General features: G+C 38.3%; 1 protein-coding gene and 1 pseudogene across 1 annotated transcript; both read right to left on the bottom strand.

Annotated features, from left to right (window-relative positions):
• Positions 1-8,374, bottom strand: LOC135605849 (truncated transcription factor CAULIFLOWER A-like). Its single transcript, XM_065096374.1, has 8 exons — positions 8,044-8,374; positions 6,106-6,184; positions 2,739-2,803; positions 2,560-2,659; positions 2,428-2,469; positions 974-1,015; positions 769-887; positions 1-312 (listed from the first exon to the last, which is right to left on the bottom strand). Exons 1-8 carry the CDS (start codon positions 8,226-8,228, stop codon positions 204-206), a joined length of 741 nt encoding a protein of 246 aa, XP_064952446.1. The 5' UTR covers positions 8,229-8,374; the 3' UTR covers positions 1-203.
• A 5,137-nt stretch (positions 8,375-13,511) lies between these two features.
• Positions 13,512-17,028, bottom strand: LOC103975617 (probable UDP-arabinopyranose mutase 2; annotated as a pseudogene).
• Positions 17,029-17,615: the final 587 nt, after the last annotated feature.

The following is a 17,615-nucleotide window of genomic DNA, read 5'->3' as shown; positions in this document are numbered from 1 at the left end:
TGGTATAAGATTCATCCATATTAGGATCAAGCATAATGTAGGTTCTTAAGGTCCCAATTACTTATTGGAAATACAGAGACGGAACCCAAACAAAAGCAAACCAAGACATACCTGGAGACATCAGCTGGAACATGGTAGTCTCGCATCATCATATATTAGCACTATTTCCAGGGTGTCGATGGGAGGAAGAAAAGATGCTACCACTAGCCGTTCAAGTGGCGGAGCATCCACGGCGGCAACAAGCTATTACTGATCCGTACCGGAAGCCGTGAAGCTTCCTCCCTGACGGCGAGGGCCATCCCTTGGTAACACCTGCATCATGGGAAGTTTGAGCTTGGAAGGTAAATTCTAAGAAAACATTCGACTCTGGTAATTGCTTCAGATGAAAGCAGTAGCTGCCATCTTAAATTAAGATGGCAACAATTGATGGTTGACTGGAACAAATATTTGCAAACCCATCCATGATTAATATTTCTATTCATATAAGACAAATGATGATTAGCGAAATATATTTTAGAAAATAAGATTACTTCTTTACAGTGTAAGTGGACGAACTAAGGACAAATATTCGTTGCAAGGTGCTTAGAAAAAATAATTTCTAGATGGAGCCACAAGTTTTCACTGATATTTTTTTTTTGTTTAAAGAAAAACAACGAATCTTGAGACTAAAGTACATGAACAGCATGCAATTGTGATGGGTGTGCGTGGCAGAAGCAACCTACGTTGTTTAAGCAGCAAACTAATACGAGATTATGCAGCTGGAAATACCCGATGTTGAGAGTAGGTTGGGGTTCCGCTATCAAGGGGGGTGGTGATGAGGAGCTTGTCTGGGCTTGTTCCCAGTGTGCTTGTTGGGTAATAGCCTTGATCTTCTGCTTCTCCATGAGCTGGCTCAGATCGATCGCAAGAAAGCCGAGTTCAGAGTAGCAGAACTGCATTTAACTATGAAGCAACATGCAGGAAGTTTTGTTACCTCCTGCTCCAAAGTCTTGTTTGCCGCCTGCAGAGCCTTTTCCTGTGCATGAAAATAAATCCAAGTCACAGAGCTAATTCATGGCGATTTGCTGCGAGTGAAATGTCATCTAGACCATGAATCATTTATCAAGGTTTTTGGAAAACCACACACACGAGTTCTGCAAAGCAAGAGCTAAAGAGTTTTAACCTTGGCATCATTCTGAATCAGCTGGTCTCATCATGCTTACTATATTTATAAGCTACCATGTGTAGGTTTAAGAAATTAAGCTGACAACTATAGGGGATGACAACTCCAGCAGGCCAATATCCTGGCAGCTAACGAAGCTCAAAAGTAAAATAATGTGCATCCAGCGACTACTTATTCAATTTAATACCAATTACTAGATAACTATCTGATTTAAAATGAATTACATGTTTCAGACTATTGTAGGCTTCAACAGTTGACGAAAAACCCATACAGCCTTTCTTTGCATATCATGCTGATTTCAGAAAAGATAGCAATAGCTAAATCTTTTCTGACCGTTCTATTCTAGTAAACTGTGTGGTGCTGTGAAAGTATGCTAAGCTCGCTGTCGAGCAGCTCCAAAAGCCCTCCTCCATGACTGACAGAGAAATTATCACAGAACTTAAGATTGTTAACCATAGAGATGTTGTCCCAGGGGCTATCGGAGGACGTCAAACTCATGCCCAGGAGAAATTGGTAGCTGCGTCGTGCTAATTATGATACTTCAATTGCCTGTTCTAAAGGAATAAAGGAACCATCCCTCCAAGATTACTGTTAAGTTACACTTTACATGTAGTATGAGATATCTTTATGGATATTTTCCTAGGTTGGCCCTTTTTAGAATTTATGGATAATTGTTCTATTTCAGTTTGGAGAATCACATAAAATTAATGAAATTAAAGTCATGGTCTGGTCTTGCTTTTCCATTTAAGTTCACAGTACCACATAGCATTATGTTGTCACAATAACTTCTTGACTAGTAAATAAGCTAGTGATACTTGTAACTATTTCCTAGCTTTAGTGTTTATTTGCGGCTTCAGGCTTCTAAACAAATGTCATGGCTGGGCTAGTTGAATCTCTTATTACATATTTAAAATATGTTTCGGTATCGTAGTCAGGTTTTTATTTTTTCAATTGCCCATAATAGAGCTAATGGCAAGAAAAAAAGAAACCTATCTATCTTACTACAAATAGTTGGGGAATTATAACTTCATGCTATATCATATCTTACTTCTTTTTTATCCTTGTTCATGCTTTAGCAACTGAAAACTAAGTGACTCTCTCCCCATGCATGCCATTCTAAGCCTGGAGTATTAATAGCAGTGCATGTGTAGTTGTCCCGGGCTTCCCTTTCTCTAGCACAGTTTGGGCCACTAGATAAGTCAAATGCAATGGGCAGATAGCTAACAGATAATTATGGAATTTATGCTAAAGATTCTGAAGATTACCTTTTTTTGAAGCTCAGCAATGGAGTCAAACATGACTTGGTTCTGCACCATGACAAATCCATCAGCTTTTATGACTTCGTTGTCCGAGAGATTCACCTTCATTTTGACATTAGCAAATGTAACGAGAATTACCTTTCTTGACCTAATATGCTTCAGAGAAATTTCAAGCTGATGCTCCAGTTGCTGGAGTTCTTTAAGATTCAAGGCCTCAAGTTGTTCTCCCATTAGATGCCTGCGAAGTATTTGAACTTGAACTAGTCATTGGTACGTCACTTGATATATGACTCTTAGCAGTGTCATAATTTGATCACCTTTGACTTTTACTTAAAGCTTCAACCTTAGCCTTAAGTTTTCCATATTCTTGACACCAGTTGCCCTGAACATTATCCAACGAAATATTAGTGATCTATGTTAGCTTGCCCTCGAGACTTGTTGTTTATGATCTGTTGAAACTCATGTTCTACAATATCAAGACATACATGAGTAGATATCATAAACTGATGGCTCAATTTGCATGAACTTTATACTATAAAATAATACCTGAAGCTAGTAGCACAAATATATTTTCGTCTTCAAACTATAGGGTAACACCTCATTGGTTAACTGTTAGCAGAAGCTTTCCATGATGCAAACGGGTATGCAAACTAAGTATAATTCATGCTCCTGAAGATGTCCTAAAAGAGTAATTGAAGGATACCTATGATAGATAAAACATATCTACATGTTAAGTAAAAATCATTTACTCGTAAAATATGTGATATCTTGTTGCCTAAATGTAACGAACATTGTATGTTTGTTGTCACAGCAAACACTCAGAACAAAAAGGAGCCTTCATTGTAAATTTGTCGCCTGAATATTAACTGAAATTGGAATCCTATATTTTATAAGCGATCCTTAATTTGGGCCTACAATGGGGAGGCCTGGGTATACTTTCTATCAAGGACCTCAAATTGGTTAAGCAAACCATCAACACAAAGCGTATCCTTTCTATCCCTAATCATGAAAATAAATTTTGGGTTAAAATTTAAATTACTAAATATGGAGACATGCATTCTTGGGACAATCATAGGTCAACCAGAATGTCGTGTGTTTGCTCCTTTTTGTTGCAAGATCCTGGGACTCGGGAAAGCTTAGCTACAGCTTCCATCCTGCGCTAGTCGAATGCATCTTGGAAATTCGTATCTCACAAGCCCCCTATGATGATGCGTGGAACTAGATCCCGATAATATTTATTTAAAAAAAAAGACCCTGAGAAGGAAAATATAAATCAAGATAATTTATTTTACGTAAAGAATGTGTGACGAAGACGAGATTCAAGACATAGTAATAAATAATTATGATCTTTACCGATTAGGTTAGCTAACATCTTCAAACAATAGTTTTCTATCAGTCAATTAAAAAATGTCAAGTTTCACTATTGACACTGTTCCCATTAATCTCTACCCTTTTTGTCATGTTTACACTATGAACTAGAAATATAAAAAAAAAAAGACCAGTACATGAACCCTCCATCTGCTTTTCTTACTCGACATATGACACCACTTTATGGGAAGATCTTTCAAACGTACAAATTAAGGATACTATATACAAATATTTATCCAACTGTGAGCTGTCTATATCCTTTTGTGACTTCTACCCGATCAGTGCCATTGAGATGGCATTCTTTGCCGGTAATCTTACTCGATGTGAACTCCCAATACGATGCATCTAGATCTCTGCTTCTACATTCATTTTGCTACCTTAATTTAGTAAAGGATGGACATTTTACAGACACCTGAGATAGCTTCGGTGGGAAATAGATTCCTTCAGGCGAGTGAATTAACACAAGCAGTCCATCTTTTGCACCTTCAAGTCTTGGAATGACACTGCTCTCCTAAGAAGTTGTAGAAATGCGTCCACCAAAAACAATGGAGTTACTGCTAGACATTGTCCATGACGTGAAACTACTGTGATGGACGATGTCCTGCATCTTTCTCGTGTAAGATGTGCAGAACACACTATATCCCGAACTAAATGCAGTAGAAATTAACTTGATGAATGCTAAATGTTAGATCAACATGAACCTTTTCCTAGTCCTTAATGTCCGACCTCTAGAACTAGTAGGACCCCTTCTTATTACCGATAGCATGTCATAAAAGGAGAAACGATTTTCTTATTTAATTTATACTTGACCAACGTAACAGTTCATCTTTCATGTAGATTGGGAAGTTCTTTGGTGAACTGGATTTATTTTGATAATCCTTTCCAGTCTTATGAGTCTATTTCCCATCTGACGAACCATCAGTGTGTTTATGGGTTGTTAATTGCACCAAGTTTTTCGTGGCCCTTATACAAATAATCAACAGGTATCATTCACGTTTAGACAAATAAACATGTATTTCTCTGCACATAAATTACATGCAATTCAAAGCATCAAGGTTAAAATATTGAATTTAGTTGAAACAAGCTTCTAACGAGTCTCATATAAATCATGAAAATTGAATAATAATCTGAACTTGACAAGTCAGCCGATGGAGACTCGAGATCAGTTGTTAAAAATAAGGCTCAAGGTGGGTTCGATCAATTATGTATTAAACTAAGCTCGATCATTTTCTTGTGGTAAAAAAATAGTAATAAAGCCCAACTTGAGCATTAAGTACCCTTGATCGAGATAAACATGGTCATAATCTCTCCTAGTTAAACTACCTTTTTCTGATTAATTCATTTCTTTCATAACACAACCAAGCATGCCAATTGTGTCGCAAAAATCTAAGTTATATAGACCTATGGAGTGATTAAATCCAATAGCTTAATCGAAGACAGTCGCTATTAGGAAAACCTAAATAACACTATATGTGGCTAATCATCCATGATATAGTACTTCCATACTTCAATTTTGTGTCATATGTTAAAAGTCATGATGCATCTCTCAGATGCTAAAGAACTTCCAGCAATGCTCTCTACTTGCTAAGCAATTTTTTTATCATGGTAGAAGTCATGACCTCAACCAACACTATACAAGGAAAGATGGCTCTTTATTCCTCATTTCCTCGTTATATCAAGTAGAAATACTCAACGAGTTCTCTCATAGAACACAATGGTCAGAGCCATTTTTGTTCATAAACCAAGTCATTGACACCATAACATGTTATCATCTATTGATCAATTGATCAACATGCAGTTTGCTGCTTATCGATAACTACGCTTGATCTTCTTTGCAGCTCATGCCGATAATCATTTGAGAAGATTCTCTCGTTCATGAAATAAGTTGTTATCAATGTGTTCGATGTATGCTATAATTCGGATTAGAGCGTGAATGAAAAAAACTGTTCCTATAAGATAACACTCTATCTACCATTTCATTCCATATCTACCCACGTATTCCACCGAGCTCATGTACTCTTGCAGGTGGAACAGTTAAAATCATGCCACAAGAAAAAATCCAGAGCAACAGAAATAATAAAATGGACTACTCATGTCTTTACGATAGCTGGGTGTTCAGTAAGAGGCAAATTTTGAAGTCATAAAACTGAAACTAATACGGTATATGATAAAGCAATCAATGATACACGTACAATTAGGTCGAAGAAAACAATATCTTGTATAAACTCATAAAAGAATGTCTGAAAACTGAGAACTTGATGTAAGGTGTAGAGGCGTACAAGATTACTACATGGATGGGCAGATGAGTTCACTAACCTGATAATCTTGATCGGATGACATAAGAGCCTTTTCTGCGTAGGAGTAATACTCGTAACGTTCAAGAATCTTTTCCATGCTGTAGAGAACAATTGACACACGAACATGATAAGGATGTGCTAGATACAATATTTTGTCTCGATTACAAATAGGAAAAGTCCTGGGCCATTATGATAATAAATGTTTAGAGAGTTATCTCTACATGCTTATCAATGAAATCAGTGGGAAACTTCATTCTCATTGCGGTTGCAACATAACCTAGAAATTAATTGGACAATGAACCTCTACAGCATTTTCTATGTATCTCTTGTACTGCACTAACCTCGAAGATAATTTGCACCAGAAATTGCCTCCAACCACATATAAAATTTCAAATTTATTAAGAGACATCAAATTTTAATTTTGATTAGTAATTCAAGTTGATAACGACTCTAATTCAAGTTGAATGAGTACACCAGATATCAACACACCATAAAATCAATGAGACAAAATATCAGAACTTGAAGAAAGAATGATAATTAGTTTGCAGCACAATCCTTTTATATAATATATCAGAACTCCTTGTATCCTCCCACATCAACAAGCAAAATAGGCCGGCCACAAAACAAATTCTGCAGATTTGGCCTATTAGGATATTGTAGAGAGAGAATACCTGCTGATGAAATCTTAGAAGCTTTCTCATGAGAAGCTCCAATTTTTTATATGCACTATTTCACATATTTATTGGAGCCTCATATTCATATCGGGAAAGATACACTCAAATTTGAAAAAGGAAAGCCTATATCTACTTCCACAAGGTAGAGAAAGCAGTCATGAATATAATTTATTAAACATGTAACTGAGACGAGGATCATCAGTTGAAAGATGAGGTGGCTGGCATCAAAAGCAAATCTTATAGCATCAGATAGGACCCTAAAAATAAAGCTAATAACTGAAGTTTAATGCTGAGGCCATGGTGGATAACAAGAAAGGATCGGACGCTTATTCATCAAAAGAGAGGTCACATAATCTCAGTAGATAGTCGACTTGTGAAAACATTGAGAAGAAGAAGCTAAAAAAGAGTTAGTCAAACATGGAGGATTGACATGAGGAGCTTATGCATAAGAACATGTTTCTAAATTTGAGTATAACAATAGTTGCCCAAAAGATGAAAACCCTAGATTTGCTTCCAAGATGGCATACCGGAGAAGACGAACCAAACTCAACGCGCTGAGAAGAGCGCACAAGTCCAAGTCCTAACACCAAAAGAATTACACTTGAAACAATATCAACACTTCACAGTTGACCGGCCTGAGAACGGATCACAACTCAACCAGAAAGGACATAAGGGAAACCAAAGAAACGAAACCCTAGAAACACTCCAAGCAACCGTTGGAATCTTCGGAAACCCGATGTAGTAATGGTTAATAAGAACCCTTACTTCTCGTGGTATCAAACTTCAGTGAGCCATGGCTGCCTACTTTAAACACGACCCGGCAAACAACAGCTATTTCAAGCAAACATATAAATGTATTCGAGTTGCAGATTAATGTATTCACCCCAAAATCGGAAAAGTCGGATCTTTACCCTCTAAAACAAGGAAGAAGAATACAAAACAAAAACAACAAAGCGGATTATACAAGAAAGAAGAAAAAAAAAATCAATCCTCTTTTTCTCGAAAAATTTACAGAGGAGAAACGAAAAAGCAAAACAAAGAATTATCACGAAGAACAGCAGTGCTAGAATAGGTCCCTGGATTTCCTCAACAATACACAAGCAGAAAACAGATCAGGGCCCATTTATCCACCACAGTTCATTCCAATTTTCGCGTACATGAGCAGTCACAGAAGAGATGAGAATTAGGGTTCATGTCAAAAGATTCAGACCTAGGGAAACGAAGCTGAAAAGGTAGGCAATCGAGGATGAAGTAGGATAGGGAGGTAGAAAGAGCGGGCGCACCTGGAGTCGGTGGAGTACTCATAGAGCTTGCCCTTGGTGGAGAAGACGATGAGGGCAACCTCGGCGTCGCAGAGGACGGAGATCTCGTGGGCCTTCTTGAGCAGCCCCGATCGGCGCTTCGAGAAGGTCACCTGCCGGTTGATCTTGTTCTCGATCCGCTTCAGCTGCACCCTCCCTCGCCCCATCGCGTCTCCACGACCGGTGGCCCACCGACGACGATCTCAGAAGCAAAACAGCATACAAAGAAGGAGCCGATGGGGAAGGAGAAGAAGAGGAGGAGGAGGAGGAGGGGAGAGGGATGAGAGAGGAGGCAGTTGCGTTGGGGAGAGAGGAAGGCGGTTTTATAGAAAACCAGAGCAGTATCGTGGAGACCACGCTGTCGAGCTGTGATTGGTTGGATGGCTGCCGTTAAGAGTGGTGGTGTGTGCAGCGACACAGAGCGACCACACGCGTATCATCGTACGGATCGAAGCCAGGCTTTTGCAATAAACCAACTTTCCCACTTACTCTTAACTCTGATTTCTTCTCCGCCGTCCGATCCTTTTCTTGTGACGGCGGCCGGTGGAAGCCATTGATTATTAATTACACATGATTTCCATAACCATATTTTAGGCATTATTTGTATAAAAAAATAACTCAATCAAATTGAATTTTCTACATTGTTGTTAAACCTTGCATAACTTGTTGTTTTTGGATTGTATAGACCGTTCTCTGTCTTTTCAATCGATTGTTTTGGTAGTTGGAAAACGTCTTAGTTTAATAACTTCGAGTCAATTGACTTTTAATGATCGTCATGTCATGTCTTATCTAGAAAATATAGGTTTTTCCTGTCTCTATCCGTTTTCAATTTTATATGTTTGAGATACTAAGAATTAAGAAATGAATAACGCCAATATCTCTTTCCTTCTCTTATTTTTGAAGATGGACACCAAAAAAGCAGTGATTTTTCTTTCAACTATGTGATATGGCTCAGACATCGAGTGTCACTTTCTTTGCCCACATAGCTTACGGTGATTTCTTCCGCTGCCGTCGCATATGTGTATGACAAATACTGCTGGACCCATACATTGCATTTGTAAGTTGGATTCTAAGTGGACTTGCCTTAACTTTGCAAGACAGTAAGTAAAGGACGTGTAACATAATCGTACTGCATCACAAGGTGAAAATTGAGATCAGTGTTCTAACTTTTAACATATGGTACAGATTTTACTGACTGGAATTGGTACATTTCATACATCAATATGATATGTACTGCTACTGGTCTTAGAACAGTATGGAACTACAGTGTGGCATCTCCTACCTATCACGTTAGTCCTTATTTTCCCACAGGAAAAAGAATGCCTTTTCTGGGTGGGAACAGTATAATGATATCATTGGATACCTGATGGAAGACCCAAGGACAATAATTCATCCCTCGAAAGGAGAATTATTGGGTTTATAGTAAGAATAAAATCACATTCAAACATAGTCCGGAAGCCACAAACTTAGGTGCTGCTGTCTTTGACTGCATATCCAATGAAGGGATGTTTCCACACTGAAGCGAGTGTGTCAAGTACTTGTATGAGATTATTAAGGGGTTGTACATGAGATGATCAATTAGTTTAGGGTAATAGCCAATACATGAAGCAGTAGGCATGGAAAGGAAGCCGATGTGCTGAGAGCCCAAGGGGGCCGGACGCGTCTTGGAACCATGCATGCGTACGTGCATGCATGCATGTGGTAAGCTTCGGCAGTGCATTGATATTAAGTGTTGCTGTTTCGGATAATATTGAAAACCGCAACTTGTTGCAGTGCTGTTGGTGTTAATTATAGATTATCCATATAGTTAAGTTAGTTTTAGTACATTGGTCCTTTATATTTAAAAAAATATATTAATATATTAAAGTAAAATATTTAATTTCATTTCTTAATACGATTTTATCGACCGAAGATAATGCACATACTATCATATATAAAAATAATATAAAAAATTTTAAAAAATAATAATTTTACTATCCTCATCATCCAAAAAATATTAATTTCATAGAAAGATAATTACTATCAAAATTTTGCTATCCTCCTAAATGACATATCCAACCCTAATCTCCTGTATCGTGTCTTATTTTTTTTTGCTTTCCTATCCTCCCTTTCAACTTTGTTATTCTCTACCTATCCAACAATAGCATCGACGGTTATCCTTGTATCCTCCCATTTCTCCTGGCTCGTTATCTTCTCCTCCTCAGACTTTGTCATTCTCTCGGATGGCCAACTCGATGATGATGTCGATGACACGTGTAAGGCTGATGGCTCTTTGCTGATCATGATATTCCATAGTAGATTCAAACAAAAATATTTTTTTTATCTCTCTTTTTAGTGCTATTATTACACATGACAATTATCTTAGAGTCAATACCGTAAAGAGAAATAAGATTAAATATTTTACTTTTGTAACTATAAAAATATCAATATAACCTTTTTAAAAATAAGAATTGGGATACTAAACTAACTAACTACTTGAGGTAATAAATATGTAATTAGCCCACTATTGGGCTGGATAATATTGAAATCTATAATATATTGTCGAAACCGGTGTTACACCGCTATTTAATCTTATCCGAAGTGCAAATTATTGGCCGACACATCAATCTAAGCATCGCCCCCATGTTAGATTCGTTGGCCCCAGATATAAAATTTCGTTTGGTGATCATTAATCTCAAAGCCTCGAAGTGATAGGAAAAGGACTCCATACATTTATAAGCTTTTGTGTGAATGAAACTAAATGATAAGTAATTTCTAATTAAACATTAGGAAAGAAGATGAAAGATAGAATGCATCACTTGCGATCAAAATTGAACAGTCAATAAATTTAAAAGATTAAGTTAGTAAAAAAGATCAATAAATATTTATGAGTGATAAGGGAATCCGACATGTGGAAATTCCAACGTCCGATTACTACTAATTTCACACCTACGTGGACGCTTCATTAGTATGACATGTTAGTCGATTACTACATATGATTAGCACGATTGATTCTTCATATCAGAATATAATTTCATGTAAATATTCTCTCGCTTTCTCTCAGTGGTTATCGAAGCCTCATATAACCTAAGTATGACTCTCCAAACCTCGAATCCCGGATTATTCTATCAAATTTTCAAAACTAATTTGCATCTTGTCGACGTGCAATTGACATAATTTTTTATAGAATTGCTTACCAAATCCGGTCATTTTGAACATTGATCTTTGTGAAGGTAATGACAAAAATGAAATTGACTCTGAAATCATAATTTGTAGCAGCAATCATTTTTAACCCTCCCTGATGGTGAAAATTAGGATCCATATAAGCAACTTTATATCTCGTTTTCTGATCTGACATTTATGAATTAATCTTAATGACATTAGCTCGAATATCATCTGATATAAACCGGACTGAAAATAATCAGACTATATATATTTGAGTTATTATCATCGTCTATTGTATTTATTTTTATCCAGCGTGACCCACATACCACTGAGGGTTATTAACATGATATTATATTGGTCATCACCCAAAGGGTGTACTCAAAAAATAATATTTCGAGGGTAAATAATGACCTAAATATTAATCAAAACGTACACATGATTGGGATTTTAAATCGGAACATTGCATTATTGGGGCTCAAACGTATGACACGAGAGACGAGCAAAATTCGGAAACTTAGTATGATCCAAACGCATGCATGCAGGTTGTCACCAAAAAAATATGACACGGTTTCTGCTTAGCGAGAGAGAGAGAGAGAGATTTGTTGACTTGTTTATTTAGTGGAAATACATATTTAGCCATGACCTTTTCTCTTCGAGGGTATCGAAAAGGATGTATGACTCGGTTTACCGACACACATCATATCTATCATTTCTGCTGTACGTTGGTGGTTCGTTTTTATCATAGGACAATGTTTTGATCCAAACTTATATATATAAGATTATCTAAAGCAATTCTGAGACGACTCAGGATAAATCAAAGGTAAAAGGTCTCATGTTCCTAAGGTGAAAATATTATACCGAAAGTATTATGCTCCTTAGGTATCTTTGAGATGGAGTTGTTGAGCTTTTGAGATGAAAGTATTGTGAAGTATTATGCTTTCTGAGATATCACCTACACGAAGACCAAGGTCGAGGGAGGTTTCTTGACTCGGTCCCTCTGATGCTCAAGTTAATAATTCGATGTTCCTAAATGATAACTTTCTCTTTTTTTGAATTACTTAAGCTCACATTTAAGGATCTATGATTACTAATTCGAGCGTAAGAATGACCGAGTTGATAAACCTTTTCGATCTTGGTCTTCGTGCAAGTGACACCTTAGGAGCACAATACTTCTAACTTAGGAGCGTAATACTTCATCTCGAGAGCTTGACGCTTTTATCACCTTGGACACATCTCTTAGGCACCTTGAAAGTACAATACTTCTACATCAAAAGTATAATACTTTCACTTTGAGAGATCGATGCCTCCACTTTGGATCTATCTCGAAATCACTTCAGAGTCATTTAAGATAATCCTGCCCGTATAGGATCGGACCATCTCAGATTGACTAACATATCAATAATATTTTTTTCAAACGGTTCTAAACATATATCTTGGTTGACGATAGAGAATTAAGAAGCTCTTAGAACCATTTTTCTTTCTTTTGAAGTTATACATTTTTCATTTTGTGATACCTATAAACAACATCATTTTTATTATTATCTCAATTTAACATGCTGATAGTTCCCAATTTATGGTTGAAGTCCACAACTACGTAATTACACTAATAACATCTATAATTAGTTAACAAGCATTTTGTATATGATCAGTGTATAGATAGAGATATATGGTTAGTTAGCGTTAGTGCATATTTTGATCGTTAACGAGATTTTATTCTTTTTTTGTTTGATGTCGTTTATGGGATTAAGATATGATAGTGAACCCCACTTGAAGCTCAAACGGAATATTAATGATTGACTAAGACGTCTGACCTAAATTTGTTGGATGACTCCAATTGCGATATTGAATATTTCATACAATGCTGATGGCAAAGTCAAAGCTTCTCTCATATTTAGGTTGATGTTTGTCTGATTCGGATTCTAAGAAACCAATGAAGCTTCAGAGTATTTAAATCCTAAACTCAAAACTCAAAACTTTTGATATACTTAGAGAGGGATTCCTTCTTATAGAAACTTAAGAATTATGTAGAAAATAAATTGTTGATAAAGAAGTTGGAGTGGGTAACTTAGTTCGTTACTAGACTCGTGTCGACGAAGTCTAGACATGCATAGGGTGCACGCCACCTCATATTACTAATAAATGAAGCTTAATATTATTCTGTTAATGGTGAAATAATGGATATTAAATAAAGTAGTACGCGAAGTTTCTCTCAATGTTGTGCCTTTATATATATATATTTTTAATTAAATTTATTGCAGTTTGAAAATGCATATATATATATATATATATATATATATGCAAAATTTGCTACAATATTTATAACCGGAATCCCAATTCCGCTATTTCCCTCCCAAACCATCGATCGGCGTGCAACCCCTCGATTCCATTCGCCCTTGTTGCGTATCTCCTTCGATCCGTCGATCGAGGATGGTGTCTATCGCGGCGGGGAGCGGGTTGCCCTGGAGATCGCCTCCAGCCGCCTCTAGGGTTCGATCTCTCTCTGTGCCATGGCTTCATGCCCTCTCCCCCACTTCGATTCGTTTCTGTTCATTCTTTAGATTATCGTTGCCCTGCAATCGCTTGTGGAAATCGCAACTCATATGAGGGCATCCGATATTGCTTGTGCCTTGTGCTGCAGATTTGGTTGATTCCCTTCATCAATCCGGCGCACCAGTTACGAATCATATCATCTTGAATCGAATGGTTTCCTACATCAATCAGGATCACCAGGTAAGAATTCCATCTGCTTTGAATTGGGCTTCTTGCCATTTACTCTTCGATGCATTCTCCATTTGATGGTTGATGCAGTTCAATTCTATTCAAAGATGATACTATGATATCGATTCCTCTTGCTTCCTTCCATGATGGCACCTTCCTCACCACCACCAAATACCTAGAGTTAATACTGTCCTTGGCCACAGATAGAAGCATAACAGAGTTTGGAAAAGATTAGCATCTTATTGTCAAATTGAAAGTTTTGAACGATAGATTAGAGTCGCCAAACTGCAAAAATACGCCAATTATATAAATAAGAGTGGATAAAGAATCTAATTGAGTAACACATAATGAGCATTGATCCATCTAACTAGTGAGAAAGCAAATGGTGGATTTGTCTACATAACCTGTTCTACTTCGCCTTGGCTTGGCCATCGGGCAATTTGGAAGATGCATTTGGCGGGTTGAGGTCATCCCATGCCTCGATCCATGTAACCATCGTATCTGCGAGCTTAGTGAAGTAGGGGTCAGTCTTGCTGAGCTTGTCCCTCACCTGCTTTGACTGTTCGATGTAGCATTTCTGGACAGTGGTGCACTCCTTCGGAAGGACGGCGGTCTGGAAGAAAGGGATTAGCTCTTCTTGCCAGAAGATGCCATTGTTCTCCTTTTTCAGGTTCACAAAAGGGTTGCTGGCCTTACTGTGCCAGATGTAGGGTAACCCTGTCTCAACTCCCAATCCCAAATGATCACAGATAACCTAAATTGGGACATCAACATTAGGACTTAGAGTTGCTTAAATGTATCTAACTAGTGAAAATTTTCACCAGTATTAAGAACATACAAAATAGACATGGAACAAAGTTCTGATTTCATTATCTTGATTTGCTTTAGAAGACTAGTACACACAGGTAGTATGCAAGGTAAAAACTAACAGGTACAATTGCTAACCTTGGTACACCAACCAGCCCACATATCGTGATAATGCCCGATAGGTTGACCATCGCCCATAAGTCCAAAGTACATTGCAGGGCCGATCAGCTCACGATCAAAGGCCAGGTTCATTCCGCGCATGGGAAATAGTGTTCCCTTTGGTATTGTGAGGACTGCATCGACATACCTGACGAGGAGGCAGAGTAGCTAGCAACATTAGGATGCATGGTAGACAATGAGTGATTAGATCTCAAACGTTGGGGCACATGGTACCTCGTGTTCCTTTCACGCGGCTTGACAAGCTGGGTGGGAGCATCATAGTCGGGTATGTTGAGCCAAAGGCCATGAGAGACAGCTGTTGGAGCCCCTTCGCGGAGGCTGAAAGGATATCCATGAACAAAGTCTGTACCTTCACGATAGGGATCATACAAGGTGTTGAAGAAGTAGGGAGTGGAAGGGTCAGGAGATTCTTTATGTGCTGTTGAAGCGCATTGATCTCCTTACCAGAGGGATCTTTAACAACCTATTTAAGAAATTTTGGAACAGTGATTTAGAATAGAAAGAACTTATGAAGGGAAAATAAAGATGAACATATATCCTCGGAGAATTCACATAGGATCACATGAGATAATCATTAATGTTCTAAAAGGAACCTAACTATATTATGTTTCTACCAATTGTTAGTTTAATTACCATCCTTGGATCATAAACCATGGAAGACATAGTTGACTCATCAAGTTGGGTTTCTGCTGGAAGATTCTGAAGTTGATCTTTTGGATTGCCATTTTATCAGATAATTAGACATTCAAAAAAATTGAGCTGACAAAATTGCAGCTACAACTGGTGGATAATCAATTCATGATGATTTGACTAGTATATTGTGTTAAGAATTAGTGATGAGATTATGGAATCAATGGGAAAGTCACTGAATGTACAACAGCCTGTAAGTTGATTTGCTCTTCAGATCTGTAAAACCCCAAGCTAGTAGATCGGTCGATATGATCTCAAGACCTTGCTATCAACAGTCATTACTAACTCATGATCTATACAGTTAATATTCTGTTCGATATAGGAAATCTAATCAAAACAAGCAAAATCACCAAATCAAACACCTCAACATAAGTCTAAAATAAATCCCATAGAAGCGGAACAGTGAACCATCTTCCATGGAGGCGAAAGGAAAAGATGTGATTCAATCTTTTTGTTGGAATCAAATAAGTCGTACGTAATTGCAAAACAATTGAGTCACATCCTACATTGAGGAAAAGAAGTAGTTCTTTTGATCCAAATCAAGAATACCTCGAGGAAATCGTATGAATGTTAGAAAAATCAGATCTTTCCGCTCTAAATCCTCGTATTCAGCAATAGCAAATCTTCTACTACTATGTCCAAAACCCCAGAAGAATAGACAGATGTAGTAAAGTAGAAACGAGGAGCAAGCATCGGTTACGAAGCAGTCGTCGTCAATGGTGTAGATGTACTTCTTCTTGGAGATCATGTAGCCGAAGCAGCGGCAGGTGGAGTCCTTGAAGGAGATGCAGGAGGCCTTGGGCCCCAGGATGCGGTTGATGTCGTTGCGGTTGTAGAGCTCGTAGTCGAACCCTTCCGGCACTTTGATCGGCTTGCTCGGGTCCCCGTCCTGCACGATGACGAGATGGTACGGCTGGAAGAAGGGCCGCTACATCTCCAAGAAATCAAGGTTCCGTATCGTCGGGATCACGATGTCGAGCTCGGCCTTCAGAAGTGGCGTGCTCGGGACCGACGATGATTCCTTCGCCATTTATGTTCCTTCACCAAAACCAGATCGAAGGCGACGGCGAAGACGAAGTGGAGGTAAAAATGCGTTCTTTTTCCTCTCCGGGAGTGTTGACACTTCATGTGAGGGGGGCCGGGACGAGAAGGAGAGCCTCCAGATAGATGGACGGACGACAAGGAGAGCGGTTGGCTCGAGGGGGGACGGTGGATGATGTCCGCATTGTGCGGGGGATCCGCACCGCGAGGCTTGCCCGACGCGAGCGACTCGGTCCCGGCCGCGCCGCGGGTTCGGACGGACGCCTCTGATATGCTCACTTTGGGATGATCTGTGACGGATAGTTCTTGCCCACTTCGAATTAAGAATTGCGGTGCATAAGTGTGATCCGATCAGATCATATCCACCTATCTAAACCCGAATCCAGGAATCAATTTATAGTGACCAAAGGTTATTTAGATTCTTTTGGTTTTACAATTAAGACTTGAACCCTTCTTTCGTATTTTACAGTTTCATCAAAGAAACGTCAGCCAGTTGCTATCTAATAATTGAGTCGATATAAATCGAACTAATTACTCATATCACATGGACCGTGGTCCTTTACTCATGCATTTGGATTTACGTTCGAGTCCTTGCTGTCCGCATTATAATTTAAAGATTATTGCAAGGAATAGAGCTTCATGTAATAATCTTTGAATTTACTCCACTGAATGGAGCCTAACACGAATTTGGTTACTGACTCGCTTGGCTGCATTTGTGTCCTTGTAATTTGTTTTCTCTTTCGGGTTTTCTTCTACTGATGGGTGGGTGAGATGGTGATGCATGAGCGACCATCTTCCGCAGTGACTTTGTATGGGCCTTTATTTCATGACTTCAGCTGCCAACAATCATGATCACTTCACATTATTTATTTGAGGTTCTGATTGTCCATCTGCCGGTGATCGACGGTAGCGACAATGATCACAGTCAATGGATTGTTTATCGATCATGATCAATGATTGAGAACTTCCGATAC

This window comes from Musa acuminata, chromosome BXJ2-2, assembly GCF_036884655.1.
Source record: "Musa acuminata AAA Group cultivar baxijiao chromosome BXJ2-2, Cavendish_Baxijiao_AAA, whole genome shotgun sequence".
Classification (NCBI taxonomy): domain Eukaryota; kingdom Viridiplantae; phylum Streptophyta; class Magnoliopsida; order Zingiberales; family Musaceae; genus Musa; species Musa acuminata.
Note: the sequence above shows the minus strand (reverse complement) of the source record. Positions and strands in the feature narration are given on the sequence as shown.

Excerpts from the sequence above, each read along its gene's own strand:
- LOC135605849 (XM_065096374.1), bottom strand. The coding sequence starts at position 8,228 with ATGGGGCGAGGGAGGGTGCAGCTGAAGCGGATCGAGAACAAGATCAAC. Across the intron at positions 2,804-6,105 it reads CATCCGATCAAGATTATCAG|GGCAACTGGTGTCAAGAATA; the intron begins GTTAGTGAACTC and ends GATAATGTTCAG. Across the intron at positions 2,660-2,738 it reads GCTTTAAGTAAAAGTCAAAG|GCATCTAATGGGAGAACAAC; the intron begins GTGATCAAATTA and ends AATACTTCGCAG.